The 17,866-nt window shown below is 34.4% G+C and overlaps 1 protein-coding gene and 1 long non-coding RNA gene across 2 annotated transcripts; both read right to left on the reverse strand.

The window, feature by feature from the left end:
• Positions 1 to 1,225: 1,225 nt before the first annotated feature.
• Positions 1,226 to 1,972, reverse strand: LOC111391657 (E3 ubiquitin-protein ligase RHA2B-like). The gene has a single exon (XM_023016908.1). The coding sequence runs from the start codon at positions 1,925 to 1,927 to the stop codon at positions 1,517 to 1,519; it is 411 nt and encodes a 136-aa protein (XP_022872676.1). The 5' UTR covers positions 1,928 to 1,972; the 3' UTR covers positions 1,226 to 1,516.
• Positions 1,973 to 15,913: 13,941 nt separating this feature from the next.
• On the reverse strand, positions 15,914 to 17,233 carry LOC111391633. Its single transcript, XR_002702140.1, has 3 exons — positions 16,914 to 17,233; positions 16,079 to 16,150; positions 15,914 to 15,975 (listed from the first exon to the last, which is right to left on the reverse strand). It is a non-coding gene; the product is annotated as an uncharacterized LOC111391633 (long non-coding RNA).
• Positions 17,234 to 17,866: the final 633 nt, after the last annotated feature.

The following is a 17,866-nucleotide window of genomic DNA, read 5'->3' on the forward strand; positions in this document are numbered from 1 at the left end:
AGGTTTGACACATTACCTCGGGATTAGCTTTTATAAATAAGCCATGCATGAGTAAAGACAATATCAATGGATTAGTACTCGAGGAAGGATTGAGCTAAATTCGTTGTTAGTTGTTTCAGCATTTGCTAGGCCTCGTTTAGAATTGATTTTAAAGTTTAACTTCTAATAAACAATGAAAAGTTATTTTAGGTGTTTGGTAAATTTTACATGTGAAATCATCAACAATTATTTGCACGTCACCATTGCAGATTATTTGTATCACACATGTTACATGCTAGTATAGGGAAGACCACATAAATCTTACATATAAAAATCATATTTTTAAACTAATAAACTTCCTAAAATTTTACAAAAATCAGGTGATAAATGAAATTATTAAATATTTAAAAATAATATAAGACAATTATTCTACCTACACCACCACCACCCCCACCAAATTTTAAAATTTAAATTCAAACCATTCTCTTTATCTCTCCGCCCCATCCCCACCTCCGGCGACCCCACCCCATCTCCGGAGACTTCTCCGACGACAACTCCGGCGACCTCCAGCAACAATTCCAATGGTCTCCGGCAACCTCCTAATGACCATTCTGGCAACTGACGTTGTACCTTTTTTTTTTAGGCAATGACTTGTGACCAGTTTCATTAAATTTGTGATATGTGACCAGTTCTATTAAATTTGTGACTTAATCAGACGAGATGAATTATATGTAACTATTTGTGATCGAATTTATTTTCAGCGTGACTCTATGTGACCGTCTAATTTGTAATTGTATGTAACTAATTCACTGACCTACATTATTTGTGATTAACCATGATCAACTCTGTCTTCGATGTGACTAACTGTGAACAAAATTACATTCAGTGTGACTGTCTGTGACAAAGTCAATCTCATGTTACAACCGATCACAATCAACACAAAATTGGTCACAAATAGTCACAACAAATACAAATTTGATCACAAATAATCACAACAAACGTATGAAATTTTTGTGACATTATATAATTGTTAAGGGCTTCGCCATAAAATGTTGAACGTTGCACTATTTAAAGCTTAGTGTTTAGTGGTTGTGTTATACAGGCTACGCTCTAAAAAATATAAAGCATGACTAAACGGTAATGTCAAGTTTCAAGTTTTACAAGTTTGAAGCAAAAAAACATTTTCTTACTTTCAATATTATTTTATTATTTTAAAATTATTAAATAAATACAATAACTGGTATCAAGCATCTAAAATGGTAAATACTATAATTACAAAAGCGCTTTTTAAGCGCTTTTGTAAAATACCAAATATAGAGCAAGGCTCTTTATCGATTATATAACACACCGGTAGCATCTACATTAATTGACATCTTATATACTATGCAAAACACCATTATTTTGAGACAATGCAAGTGCTCAGCCTTGAATTCCAATTATAGAATTCTCGTCGTAGTTGCATATTTTATGTTTCCATATATGTGTAAGAAATGGAAAGAAAGAAAGAATGAATGAAAGGCGTAGAAGATATTCCCGTTCAACGCAGCCACCAGCGATCCCTTGATCTGGCAGCATCAAAGTTGATCAATATCACCTCCTGGTGGCCATCCACGGCCAGTCCAGGCGGCTTTACGTTACTCCGGCATAGAGGGCACGTCATTTGCCCACATCCCAGCCACCTATCCAAGCAAACTCTGTGGAAAAGATGATTGCAACTCAGCTCCCTGATTTCATCTCCTTCATCAATCCGACATAAACACACAGCACATTCTACTGTACTCTCATTTTCGTTATTGCTTTGATAGCGCTTTACGCTAAGATCATCGGCATATTCGGTCAATACAATCCCACGAGGCTGAAAGAAGGACTGGTAAAGAAGATAATCCCACGCCCATTTCAGCTGAGTTACAATCAGAACTATATAGCTCAATATACCTGATTGCAGCATTTTTACTTGCTGTTGATGCAGAATGTGAATAGAATAGAGAGCTGCGGCGGGTTAGGATTATAACCAGCAAAAGGGTATATTTATACACAAAACTGGATGGCTGGGGAAGAATAATTTATTGCAAAATGATGAATTTTCTATTGCTTTTGTTGGACCAAATGGGATTTACATGAATTTCTAAAAGCACGTGAAGTTCTGTTCAACAAAGGATTAGTACAAAGAACAAAAACAAGAAAAAACGAATTAACATGGGAGAACAAATACTGCAGTCATGTCAGTCAAATTTGTAGGTAAAACTTATTCCACTGCATAATTTCCTGGAATCTAATATGGTGGCTTGAATTGTTGCACGGACAGACTATTCAATTCAATTCAGCTTTTTGTTCCAAAAAGAATATAAAAACAAGTTACACGACATGCAATGGAAGATTAAAATATTCCAGTTTGGGAAGAATAAAATGAAATGGCGGTCGAGTAAAGGAATTGAATAATTTTGGACAAAAATGGCTGCCATAAAAAAACAGTATTCTCTAAATAGACTATTATATTCATCGGTGTAAAAATTAATATAATAGAGACTAGAGAGGGTTAGGTAACAATTCCAAGTGCTTTTCACCATCATTTGATTGAATTCACCAATTTACTTGGAGGGATTAATATCGTGGTAGTGTTAGTTTAATGAACTATGCATTTGACACGTAAAGAGTACAGCAAAAGTTGAGAATTTTTTATTCGAGGTAAAGTTCCATATCGGATTGTGATTTGTAGTCCTACTTGAATAAGAATATTCTGTACTACTAATTTTTGCGATATTATTAAAATCATAAAGTCGACCACCTATCACCTACGAGTACATGGTTACTTCGCCCTCCTCGGGGCATATCTTAGTAACGCAAAGGACAAGAGTGATGTGTACTCAATTTTGTTGGCAGTCGTAGTGCGAGGGTTCGATTTCTAAAACATGGATTGAAACTCTTTGTGGGCATCAGTGTACAGACAGTTCTTGTTCCCTGATTTGTTGGGACACATCTCGCGATTAATCTCTGCCACGATACTCCAGGGGCGGAACAGTGGAGGACCCTTTAAGGTTGGGGATCAAATTTTTTTTTTTTTTTTTTTTTTTTTTTTTTTTTTGGCTTTGTATAAAATCTACTTCTATATCACTTCTTTCAAATATATCTTTGTGTATGTGGTGATAACTTGTATCAATTGCCATCTTTCTTTTCATTTTGATTTCTCCGAGTTCCATATTCCAAGAGTGACGGCATGATACGAAGTTCATTACATTCTTGTAATTTGTTTTTCTTACGTATGTTTGTAAGCTGGTATTAGTCCTTAAACGACTCCATAATTGTTTTAGAGTATCGATTTGATTAGGGGTGGGCGCGGGTCGGCTCGATTCGATTCTGAAGAGAATCGAATCGAACCAAAATTTTCGGATATTTAGTAAATGGAACCGTCGGGTCCAAATATAATTATGGAACCGTTCGGGTTCGGTTCCGTTCGGTTCTGTACTATAATTAAATTTTTTAATATTTATAACAACATTATATAAATACAACTAATGATACATTCAATGGTTTTGGAATGTCAGAGATTAGTAGACTACTTTGTTCAAATGATCGCTATGGTCAAAGTTTCGATCGGCGGAGGTCACAGCTTCAATCGGAGATCACAGTGTCGCCCGACGATTATATAGATTTTGAAATGTTAGCGAGGCTGCGAGAGTGAGAGTCTAGACAACGTTATATACTTTAGTGTATGTGTTTATGGTTATTTAATGGATTGGATCTTGTTGGGCTAAGAAATGAAACAATAAAATGGGTAATTGAGCCAAAAATTAAAAAATTAGAAATGAAACAAATTATTAGGCCAAAAATTTGGATTTAGAAATGGTTAATTTGTTAATTTGTTTAGAAAAAATTAAAATTAAAATAATTTGATTTACTCAAAATTAAAAAAAAATTAGAAAGATTCGGTTCTTATTCGGTTCTTGATCTAGAATCGAGAACCGAACCGTACCTGTCGGTTCTCAATTCAGATACTCGTTCGGATATTTAATTTGATAAGAACTATCGGGTTCGGTTCAATTCGATTTGGGTTGGGTTCGGTTCGGTTCGGTTCGAGAGATTTGCTCAGCCCGAGATTTGATAAAAGGAGGAATCAAAACTGTCTTTTTGTAGTAGAAAACGTATTTTTTATTCTTTCTTTCTTTTCTTTAATTATCATTAGAATAATTAACACGTTTTAAAAAATTTGTATTAAGACGCTCTAGTAAAATTGTTAATAATTTTTTTAGAATGAATAGTATTAGTCCTAGGAAATGTGTGGTTCATAAATGATAGTAGTTAATGTTTGACCATAACTGATGATGATTGAATTTCAATTTAATTTTTGTAACTTTTATTTATGTTTTATATTTCACTTACAATTAGGAGTTCTAATTATCTTTTACTTAGTATTTTTTTTTTAGTAAATCAGTTCGGAATTCAAATCCGATTAGGGTATTTTAATTTCGTTTTTATCTAAAGTTTAATCAGTATCATTATATTGCTTTAAATAAGAGTTGTAAGTCTTAATGGCATTCAATTTTTGATGAAATAAATTTCAATGAAAAATTTTCTCCAAATATTGCATTTCTTCCAATATATATATTTGGTAAAGAGTCAACGGATATTTGATTTTTAAATTCAATGTATTCTTTTTGAATCCATGTGTTTTTAGTTCATTCTTTTAGTTCATCAATTGTTCTTATCGTTTCAACCTATGTTAGTTGATGATCTAGGCGAAAGCAATAAATAATGAAACGAAAATAAGAACGACCTAAAAACACGTTGGTTCACAAAAATATTGTGAAATATTCATTGATTCTTCGCAAGAATGCTAATTATATATTTGATTTGATCAACAAATATTCATGTATTAATATTAATTTAGGTTGAAAATGGAAGAACATCTCAACAATGCCTGTGTGATTTGTGTTTTGAGGGTGTTTTAAATTTGATAAAAATGCATTTAGTTTGTCATTTGAAAAATTGTTTATTATAATAAAAAATTATAAAACATGTTTAATTTGAAATTTTGAAAAATTGTTGACATTTTTCTATGAAATTTGATTATTCAATAAAAATAGAACAATTTTGTGTTAAAATGTTTTTTCACTACAAAAGTAAAATAAAAGCAAATAATAAGATCTTGTTTGATCCCCATTTTGGGGGAAATAATGCATTTTGAATAGTAGATTAATGGAGAATGTATGGTTAAAAATTTAAAAAAAGTTTTGGATATGTGTGTAATATTATTTTATTGAAAAATGTGTGATTGAAAATAAGTTTTGAAAAAAATGAATTTTTAGAAGAATGAAAATCAAGCAAGGGCTTAGTTGGAAATAAAAATATAGAAAATAAAATGAAAAATTAATGAAGTGGATTGAAAATATTTTTATCTATGTTAATAAAAATTAAGAATTTGATATTTTTTATTTTTTATAATTTTTATTATCCAAAAAGTTTTATAATTTTTATCTTTTCAGATTTATTTTTATACAATTTTATATTTCATTCTTTCCATTTTTTTAAAAAAAATTTCTACTTATATTTTTTAAATTTCTTAATTTTTTAAATTTTATTTAAACGCTTGTTTTCCATGTTTTAAATATTTTCAAAATTTTCACTAGAAACACTAATAACGTCAAAAATATATTTTGAGTCATAAGTTTACTTTGTTTTCGAAAATATATTTTTAAAAATAGCAATGAAAACACATTTTCATTGTTTTGCAAAATTATTACACTGAAAAATAACAACAGTTTGAAAATAGCAAAAATATTTTATTTCAACTAGAAAAACAACAAATTGTCACTAATATTTACAATCCTTATTTGAATGAATGACTAGAGGTAGGCATGAGTTGGATTTGGTCGGCTTTTTCCCAACCCAACATGGACGATTTGATCTAAAATCAACCCAACCCAAACCCAATTAATGGTTTGAACCCCAAGCCGATCAACCTAGGTTGGGTTGGTCGGTTTGGGCTTTGACGCAATTAAAGTTGGATTCGATTTTTTTTTTTTTTGAGTTTTGATAAATTTTTAAAATTTGAAATTACTTGAAAATCTCTCTCTCTCTCTCTCTCTCTCTTTTAAATACCTGTATAAAGAATTCTTTTTTAGAAATAATGTATAAACAAGCTTAACATTTATGATTTTTTTTTAAACAATTTTTTGGGATTTATTCATTTCATCATCATATTTTTAATTTTTACTTTATTGTCAAATAACATTTCACTTGTACATAGTATTCATGTGAATATATCTATATAAAAAAATGGACATTCATAAATTATAAATCATTCTCATATCTTTACCATAGTTATTAAAATAGGATCGGACCGACCGATTTGACCTGAAAACTAGTGAACCGGATAGTAGTCTGGTCCAATTACACTAATTGCTCAAGCTAATAAGTGAACCGGTCAAGAACCGATTAGACCGTTCAATAACCATCTGGTTTAGACAGGTTTAAGGGGTAACCAGGACCAATTCAAAAGTGAATCGTTGTTGACAAAGTGTAGTGCAAATTTTTTTATTTTTTCAATTTGGCATGGCAAGGATTCGAACCCTAGCTTCAAGAAAGCAATATCACTCTCCTAACCATTATGGCATATGCATGTTCCTTTGTAAAGAATGTAAGGGAGATACACGTATATTTAGATTTGGAAAATGGTCATTATTTTGTTCAAAAAATATACTTTAATTAAAATTACAATATAACAATGATCCATCGATTGAACCACTGCGCTCCGATTGAACCATTAACCCAGAGACCTGATGATTTTTTCGAGTCGACAATCGGGTCAAGTCCAATAACTATGATCTTTACTATTGTGTTTACTTAGTTTTTTTCATCTTAAATATTAATTTTCTTAATCCATTGGGTTGGGTTGGATTTTAAATCATAATTTGAAACCCAACCTAACCCAGCCCAGCCCAGCCCAACCTCAAGTATAAATTTTCAATACAACTCAACCCAATCCAATTGAATATAAACACTGGGTTGATTTGGATTGATTGGGTTGAACGGTTTGGGTTGGACTTAGGGATGACTAAAACTGGATAATTACTAAAACCTAAATCAATACCCTATGAGATTTGATTGTTATTTCATAGTTCTTTTTGAAATGTTAAAAAGTAATGATTGATTTCTTTTGAAGTAATATGTATGTGGTATAATTTCCACTTATTTATACAATGCAATAAAATCCGTTAAAGAAAGAATCATAATAAAAATCGGAATCAAAGATTTTTAATTTGGAAATCACCAAAATTAAAATCCTAATAGAAGGGAAAGATCTAAAATTATCATAGAACACCAAAACCGTAAACTAACGAAGTAATCTAATTTCTAACAAATTCAATTAGGGTTTAGACACTATTTGTGAAGATTTGGTTGGTAGAGGCATGGAGTAGTTTGAATAATACAAGAAAAATGAATGTTAAATATATTAAAATTCGATCTCATATGTTTGTCATTTGTAATTTAATCGATCTTGTTTATCATTTGTAATTCCGCTCGACAATGGAATCAACTGCTTCTGGAAACTGTCCTGATTAAAGGCCATCCATGAGCAAGTCCGCCATTTATGAACCTTCCATCCCTACCATTCTAACAATCCTGGATTGGTGTTAGTGTCTCAACAGCTCACGGGAGAAAACTACACCTCTTGGAGCCGTGTAATGATTATTGCCCTTTCAGTCAAGAACAAAATCGGATTCATTAATGGATCCATGGGGAAACTGGAAGCTATAGATCCAGATCTCGTTAATTCATGGATTCGAAATAATAACATGGTGACTTCTTGGATTCTCAACTCTGTTTCAAAGGATATTTTGGCCAGTGTAATCTATGTTTCTACAGCCCATTAGATCTGGAATGATCTCAAGGAGAGGTTTCGACAAAGCAATGGACCTCAGATCTTCCAACTGAGAAGGGAACTAATGACCTCATTCAAGATCAGAGCACCGTGAGTGTGTATTTCACCAAATTCAAAGCTGTGTGGGAAGAATTGAGCAATTTTCGGCCAAACTGCAACTGTGGAAAATGTACCTGTAATGGTGTTAAGGAGCTGAATATACATTACCAGATGGAATACACCATGTCATTCCTCATGGGATTGAATGATTCATCCTATGCACCTATTAATAAAGTGTGTGCATTAATCTCACAAGAGGAGAATCAGAGAAAGCACAGCACACAATCTGTTGGGGCTAATTCAAATGAAGGAATTGCCTTTGTATTCAGATCTGAGAATGGCAAAGGAACAATTAAATCTGGTCCTCACATGGAGAATTTAAGGATTGGTATCAAGAATAAAGAAAGGCCATTTTGTACACACTGCAAATACCATGGACATTCTGTTTACAAGTGTTACAAAATGCATGGTTATCCACCGGGTTAAAAGTCAAGGCCACGTGATAATCTCCAAAATTTCTCTAATTCTAATTTTGTCAATCAAATTTCTACTTCTTTTCATCCACAGACTGAAGAGAAATCAATGGATCAGCAACCTGGACTTGGGGATTTCATGCAGAATTTGAACTCCAGCCAATACCAGCAATTGATGACAATGCTGTCCGCTCATTTGGCTTCAAATTCAAACTCCACTTCAGCTGATCAAGGCAAAAATACCTCCACTTATGCTGCAGGTATATATCATTCTAAATTGATTAGTCTGACTTTTACATCCAAGAATGCATTTGTTAATTTGAGAACAATCGATAATTCAAGGGTCACTTTGCCTGATCAATCAAGAATCCCAGTCAATATGTGTGGTGATATCAAACTAGGCCCCAAACTGATGATCTATAATGTTCTTTTTGTGCAACATTTCGAGTTTAATTTACTATCAGTTAGTGCATTGACTGTTGAGTCACAACTCACAATGAGATTCTTTCTTAATCAGTTCAACATCCAGGAAACTTCAACCAAGAGGATGATTGGTAGGGGTGATAAGGTCCAATGCTGGACACCAGAGACTTCGATACAATTTCTAACGTCTTTGTTGGTAATGTTTCTGCTCATGTATGGCATAATAGACTTGGACTTCTATCATTTAAAAGAATAGATGCGTTGAAAGACCAATTGCTATGTGATGCTTCAAAAATGAATAAAAATCTGTTATGTTACATATGTCCTCTTGCCAAGCAAAGAAGATTATCTTTTGAATCGAATAATCATCTATCCAGTAAACCATTTGATTTAGTGCATTGTGACATATGGGGTCCTTATCACATTGCTTCACATTCAAGGTATAAATACTTCCTAACTCTAGTTGATGATTGCTCTAGATTCACTTGGCTATATAATTTAAAACAAAAATCAGATGCTGTGGGAGCCATACATCGGTTTTTTAACATGATTGCCACACAATTTCATGTGTCATCAAAACTTTTAGATCAAATAATGCTCATGAACTATCTTCCAAAGAATTCTTTGCTAAAAAATGAGTGATACATCAATTCAGCTGTGTTGAAAGACCATAGCAAAATTTGGTGGTTTAACGTAAACTCCAACACCTTCTAATTCTGGTTGGAATGTGTGCTCACAGCCACTTACTTAATCAATAGAACTCATTCTTATATTTTACAACATAAAACACCATATGAAGTGTTGTATGGTAACCCAGATGATTACTCTCTAAGTCTTTGGATGCTTGGTGTTTGCATCCACACTCACTACACACGGAAACAAATTCCAACCAAGGACCAGATTGTGTGTCTTTTTATGTTATCCATCCAGGGTCAAAGGCTATAAACTTTATGATATCGTTTCAAAGCACATCTTCATTTCAAGGAATGTCGTATTTCATACAGAGATATTTTCCTTTTTCATATGATTGTAGAAGCTGAAAATACGATGGATCCTTTCCCAGATTTGGTATTACCATCTTCCTCTTTATCCATTCCTCAAGATATGTCTATCCCTAGTAAACCTATCTCACCTGATGAAGCTTCAGTCACCCATAATAATCCAGATCAAACCCATCCTAATACCTCTTCAAACATTCCCATTTGAAAATCTCAAAGAATCTCTAAACCCCTTACTCACCTTAGAGACTTTCGCTGCCATTTACTCACTCACGGTAATCAGCCTATCTCCCATTCTCCTCATCACATTGGACAATATGTCTCTTACAACAATCTATCTCCATCTCATCGAAACTTTGTATTAAATGTCTCATCACATTTTGAGCAATTTTTCCATGAAGTTGTTAAAATTCCACATTGGCGAGATGCTATGAAACTCGAGCTAGAGGCTATGGAGCTTAACCAAACCTGGTCCATTATTCCTTTACCATATGGAAAACATTCAATAGGCTATAGGTGGGTATACAAAAACAAATATAAAGTTGATGGTTCACTCGAGAGGCGCAAAGCACGGCTCGTGGCGAAGGGATATATGCAATAAGAAGGGTTAGATTATTTTTTCACCTTTTCTCTGGTGGCAAAAATGGTGACTGTCAAGGTGATACTTGCAATTGCTGCCTACCATAAGTGGCATTTAGTGCAATTAGATGTAAATAATTTTGATGCAATACCAATAAGATGATTAATAGAAAAAGACAACAGATTCCGATTTAACAGAAGAAGAAGAGGGATGCGCCATAAACCACTAAAATAATTATTCATTCATCAACTGTCTCAAATACGCAACAAAACAGAAATAAATAGCAAAACAAAAACTCTAAAGAGAAGTTCTTGGGTCAAACCCACTATACAAGCCCAATAACAGAAACATAAATAATAATCCAAATAGAATATAACTAATAGTCCAAATAGAAAATAGCTAGTAAATGAATGTTCGCATCAACTCTCTCGAGGTGGGAGAAAAACTCAACCCCGTCGAGTGGATAAATCAAAATGTTGCAATGAATTTGATGCTAAAGGCTCCAAGTCATGCCATGGGAGACGATCTTTCTTGATGACCAAATACCGAAACTCTACAAATGATAATAAAGCTAGTTGCAGTTTATCCTCAAGAATATGATCCAACCAAGGAGGACGATCTTTCTTTGTAATCACATACTGATACTGAACTCCCAATAGTAAAAATTCATGTCACTCATCTCCAAAATCTTCATCATTGGTTAACACAACCTGTTTATCTAAAGTAGCATCAATTTCATCTTTGTGTGCTATGACATGTGTTATTGGAGTAAAAATTGTAATATATTTAGATTGGGGATCCACATAAGGAAGTAGAAAAGGATCATCAAGGAAATTAAAAAGGCCTTTGTAAGTAACTAAGTCCTCAGTATGTAAAGTAGAGTGGTGACCAAAATGTGATGAAAAATCAATGACATGTGCATATGGACCAACATACTTTAAGACTTTAAAAGTACTAGCACTACTAGCTTGTAATATAACATAATCCCTAATATTAAATTCAAAATATCGTTTATGCAAATTAGCTTGATGTTTATATAATACATTGCTTGCGTCAATTTGCTTATTGATCTCAATATACAAGTCATGAAGATGATACGCAAATGCTTCAGTTGACATCGACACACTAGCATGTGGGGACATGAAAATAAGGTCTAACAGCCGCCTAGACTTATAACTATGAACAGCTTTAAATGGATTCAGATCTAGAGACTGATTTACAGAATTGTTATACGCAATTTGAACGGTTGGGGGAATCAAGTCCCAATTCCCAAGATTTTTCTGGACTAGAGACTTGAATAAATTGCCAGGACTTTGGTTAACGACTTCATTTTGACCATTAGCCTGGGGTTGTTCTGCAGTGGAGAATTTCGATTTAGTGCTAACCATAGGCAACTGGGTTCTTTCAAAGTGACTAGGGAAATCATGGGATATAGAATCTGGAGTCCTAAGAAGAGCCTGGATGCCACCTAAGGAGGTGTCCTCACATCATCATCAAAATCTTCAAGTTTAGGGTCGTATGCTAGATCTTCTAACAATTCTTCTATTGCGTTCTTTCGTTCTTCTATGACTAAGGCTCGGTTAGGACATTTGGAAGAGATGTGGCCAAAGTTCTTACAGCTGATGCATAGCAAGTGAGAAGTCTTTGGAATTTCAAAAATTATACCCTTATTTTTCAAAATTGGAGGAACATTAGATGGGGGAGGTTCTAGAAGAGACTTAACAGGAGGAAGTGGAGCCAATGAAATCGAAGGATGATTGTCATTACGCTTTCTACATGAAGAAGACGACATTGGACTATCACGACCTTTGCATTTATTTTTCCAAAGAGAAGGAACACTAGACTGGGAAGGCTCTATGATAGACTTATGATGAGATAATGCTAATGAGATGGGTGAACGATGGTGATCACGCTTTTCATATGCAGTACTAATAATTAACTCAAAATCACGAGCTAAAGAATAAGATTGATTAAGAGTGGTGACACCCCGAAAGAAAAGCTCACGCCTGAGATCATCTCTTAGACCTTGTGTAAATCTACTCAAAGTCAAGGCCTCATCCTCAATGACATGACATTTCATTCGAAATTCCTCAAATTGAGCAATATAATCAGTCACTAATTGATTTCCTTGTTTAAGGGCATTCCATTGAGTAAAAATTTCAAAATTATCTCGTTCTCGCTCACAAACCTGATCCCTATACCTATGATCGTGTCTAAAGCATTTTGATCACCATGATGATGATGATAATGTCTATTATGGGACACTTTAGATTTATGGACGTTGGTTGGATGAGGGATTTGCTTAAAATTGTTCAAATTAGTAAATAGAGCCTTACTTTCTTCAAGAGTAGCAATCATCTGAGTTTGGATAGCCGCTATTTGTCAGGTGAGTGCATCAATTTGTGAGGGGTCCATGTTTAAAGTAGTAAAGTAACAAGACGACCACTATGCAATTGTACGCAAAGCAACACTACCTAAATGAAATGCAATAGAGAGATCAACATGCAACAAGGACCAACAATTAAAAACAGCAATTTGAAATTCTCTCTCTCTCTCTCTTTGAACAAATTTTGGGGTTATGGAATCCAACTATGTAAGCTAATAGTGCTGAGGTGTGTAAATAATAAAGCAAGGGTCCAATTAACTTGTCAAAATTTCCAATCACGTAGGTAAATGGGGTAACAACGGCAAGTTAATTTAGTGACTGATTCTAGGCAAGTGAAGTTTGAGGCCAAAGTTATGAGAGCACAGTGACACAAAGACTCTAAATGATGCACTTTTAAAATAAAACAGTAGTGTAAACTAATGAAAATTAGGAGATAGCGACTCCCTGTTGTCCAGTTGACTCAGGGGGCTATAATGGTTCTTTGCAATTGTGGAGGCAGTTGGTAAAGGAGACAATTAACTACTTGATTGATGAAGTCGGCTGTTGTCAGCAATCTTCAAGAAAGTTGCTGAACAATTGAATCCATTTGAAGTTGTTGAGTAATTAGGTCCTCAAGATTGGGCTGGTGGTGGGTCACCCGCGAAGAGGCTATAGTCGGCGAAACGGCCGTGGTGGTTATCGCCAGAGACGCGATGAGGGCTTGGCTCTTGAGGAATTGATGTGTGAATGTGTTTGGGAATGAATGGGTCTCTTTAATTGATGATGGGGGTGTGGGCTGTTGGGGAAATTGAAAAATGTCAGATGGAATTAAATTGTAACAAGATGAAGAGGTGTAGTGGGCTTTGAGAGTAATTTGGACCACTAGCTTATGACCCAAGTGTTTTGATAAAAAAAAAAAAATGAATGGACTAGGTTATAGAGATGAAATATATGGGCTGAAGGGCTAAGTGGGCTTTAATGCTAGGGTTTGAGATTGGTGGAACAACACCACAATTTATATATATATATATATATATATATATATATATATATTTTGGGCGTGAACAGTACCCATGAACAGTAATTTTTTTTTTTTAAATTGACCAAAATACTAAACTGAAGTTCTGGGTGAACAGTACCCGCGATGAACAGTAACTCTTTTTTATTTTTATTTTTTTAACTAAGACTAAAAATTGAAGGAAAAAATTGCTGCATTTACCAAAAATTCTTTTAGTTCGTGCCGTTCCAACAAATTTTGGGAAGGAAATATGAAGAAATTTTGGATTAAAGAAAAGAAATTACCCAAGGTTCGGCTCTAATACCAAATTTGATGCAGTATCAATAAGATGATTAATAGAAAATGACAACAGATTCAGAAAGAATAGGAAATTAAGGGGGGGGGGGGAAGAAGAAGAATTTAATCGAAGAAGGCAGAAGAAAGAGAGGGATGCGCCATAAGCCACCAAAATAATTATTCATTCATTAACTGTCTCAAATACGCAACAAAACAGAAATAAATATTAAAACAAAAACCCTAAAGAGAAGTGTTTGGCCCAAACCCACTATACAAGCCAATAACAGAAACATAAATAATAATCCAAATAGAATATAACTAATAGTCCAAATAGTAAATGAATGTCCGCATCAAATCCTTTCTTGAATGGAGATCTATTTGAAGAAGTTTATATGGATCTTCCTCTTGGGTATGAGTTTCATAAACCTGTTTGACAAGGGAAGAAAATGGTTTGTAGATTGCACAAATCCATATATGGCCTTAAGCAAGCCTCGAGGCAGTGAAATTCAAAATTTTATCATGCTCTCATCCAGTACGGCTTCTCTCAATCTAAGGCGGATTAGTCTCATCAAAGGAAAACTTTGTAGCCTTGCTAGTATAAGTGGATGACATCGTTATTACTGGGCCTAACATTCAAGTCATTGATTCTTTAAAGGGATTTTTACATTCTCAGTTCAAGCTTAAAGATCTGGGTGTTTTGAAGTAATTTTTGGGGATTGAAATTGCCGGGGGGTATCGTCATTTCATAGAGACAACATGCAATGCAATTAATTGAGGATGCAGGTTATTTGAATTGTAAACTTGTAAACAGTCCTATGGATCCAAAAACAACTCTTAGCATACATGAGGGGAATTTGTTGCCAGATGCACATTACAGGGAACTAATTGGAATATTGATTTACTTGATTCTTTCACGGCCAGATATCACATTTTCCGTCCACAAGTTAAGCCAATTTATGTCTCAACTGAGGTTGCCACATCTTAAAGCAATCCATCATTTTCTTGATTATTTGAATGAAAGTTCTGGCCAAGGTCGCTTTTTCTCTTCTCATCCATCTCCTGATTCCACCATTAAGATTCGAGCATTTTCTTATGCAGACTGGGGATCATGCATTGACACTTGAAAATCCACTACTAGTTTTTGCATCTTCATTGGTGACTCATTGGTCTCTTGGAAATAAAAAGACAGCCTACCATTTCTCGTTCATCAGTTGAAGCCAATTATAGAGCACTAGCAACCACAGTTAGTGAAATCATTTGGATCAATCAGTTGTTGCTGGATTTTCAGGTTGCCGTTACTCCTCCAGCAGTCATATATTGTGATAATCAGGCTACCATTCAGATTGCAAATAATCCAATATTCCACGAGCAAACAAAGCACATCAAAATCGATTGCCACTTCATTCGAGACAAGATTACAACTGGGCAGTTAAGGTTCTTCCGGTTCGATCAAAACACCAACTTGCTGATGCATTCACCAAACCCTTACCTGCTTATGTCCTCTCTCCTTTATTGTCCAAGATGTGCGTAAAGAACATTTGCCTCACATCTTGAGGGGGCGTATTACGACTTGTGTATATAGTTAGGAAGTTATGACAATTAGCTAGTTTCTTGTGCCAACTAGATTTTAGTTATGACAATAGGCATATTTTCATTTCTATTTAAACTGAAGATGTATGTACAATTCACACACTTTTTGCATGATCAATACAATCAGTCTTCATTCACATTTCAGCTCTAATATCTGGCATAAATTGATGGTTCTTTCACCGCAGCAACAATGTTGAGCGACTCTGATTCAATCATCCCAACAGGTAGCTTCTGATCTTGGACAAACTTTAAGCCCTCCCAATTCACAAACATTCGGGAGCAAGAAGCGGTAGAGTTTCCAGAATTGATTTTGCGAAACCAACCACCACATGACCCTTGTTTGTGACAGCATACACTTGAAAGAATATATATATAACTTGAATAAGGATCACAAGTAGTATTTCATTTTATCGAAGTCTATTGACCAAAATACATGAATGATTGACAGTTTTGCTTACCTTCGTTCTCTTATAGAGGATTTTCAACACCATCAGCACATGGCGAAACCAAGCTTTCCATGTAGACACGCCCTTCAAGAATGTCATCAATGACATCAGTTTGTGACCTTAGCTAGTTCATTTTGGGATCGTAAACTGCTATAGATGATCCCAAACGCAATACACTCTAGCCATTCCTAAGCAAACATAATGGCCTAATACCTAAATACGTGCAGTCAAGATTAAAATATTGGATTCTAATAATTTTTATCTAAGATTTTGCAATTCCATCCTCTTTCATTACCCATCCATTTATATAAGTTTACCCATCATTGAGAAGCATACTAAGCCATATCCTCCCAAATCCAACAATAAAGATGGAACATAATCACCTAAATAATCTGATCGTGAAACCTCATTTTACGTCTCCTCCAATAAATCAAGAGAAACAAATACCATTCATAGCCACATACTGCCGACCAATGGAGTTTACAATTTGCAAACTTATCCAATTCATTGTTCGGAAAACCCCTATGGGAATCCTCAATCATCTTCCAAGAATTAGTCCTCAAACTGTAAATTTCAATGGCATATGGTCCATTGCGATTAACGTAGTTGAAAATGGATACCACTTGTAAAATCACCTGAGTCTTCATACCCAAACCCATATATTAAATTACAACTGTACTTCACATAGTTACTAAAGCGAGGCAATCTTTTGGATTTCCTAATCGACGGGTTCCACAAATATAAATTTCTATCTCCAAAGCAAATACAAATCCAATAACTGGGTTCCCTCATTGGAAAATCCAAAGAGATAGAATTCGTACTTGTTTTATAAAGTAAAGAACAATACCTGAGATCATAATGACGAAAAAGACATAAAATGAGTTTATGATGGGTGAAATCCGGGTTGCTAGTTGATCTAACGAGATGAATTTTGTGCTGGAGATCAAAGAACACCATAATTTTGAAATGCACTTGAATTTCAAGAGGGAATTATCTCACACAATATGGAAATAGGCAGAAGTGACATAATCGTCAACTGCTCTTAACACAGCCAAAAAGCTTGGTGGTAACAAAAGCTTGAGTGATTACGTAACATGTTGCAGTTTTCTCAATATGTATTTTTCAATTGTAGGATTTTTAAAAACAAAGCAAACACTTGGATTAAGATTAATAAAGATAGAGTTGCAAGAAAAAACATGAGGTTCAGGTAATATCATATATATATATTCAAAATTCAGGAATTCAAAAAAGTTAGAAAGGAAATTATGAAAAAAACATCAATAATGCTTCACGTACAGAAAATAGATAACAGAAGGGATACAAAAATTCAAAAAATCTGATGTGGCACCAGTCTTCATTATTATTTCCTAACAACTGCCAACCCGTCCCCTTTTACCCCACCCCAATACACCCCACACCCAACACAACCACCCCACGCCCCTTATTTCCCTTATTTACGATATCAAATTTCGAAAGTATTACGAGAATGTTATATGAAGTCGAAATATTACATTTTTAATATCATTTCGATGTGCTCACGGCCTAGTTTATCGCATTCTTAATCGCGTACAAAACGGTCAAACGTAGCAAAAGTTACCACTCGTCGAAATAGGTCGTTCCAAAATATATAAATGATTTTTCTTATTTTTGTCTCAACTTTCGGGATCATTACGGGATGTCAAACGAAATTGAAATATCGCATTCTTAGCACCATTTCAAAGTGCTCACGGCCTAGTTTATCGCATCCTTAACCGTGTGCGATATGGCCAACCGTAGCAAAAGTTACCACTCGTCGAAATA

This window comes from Olea europaea, unplaced genomic scaffold (genome assembly GCF_002742605.1).
Source record: "Olea europaea var. sylvestris unplaced genomic scaffold, O_europaea_v1 scaffold810, whole genome shotgun sequence".
Taxonomy (NCBI): domain Eukaryota; kingdom Viridiplantae; phylum Streptophyta; class Magnoliopsida; order Lamiales; family Oleaceae; genus Olea; species Olea europaea.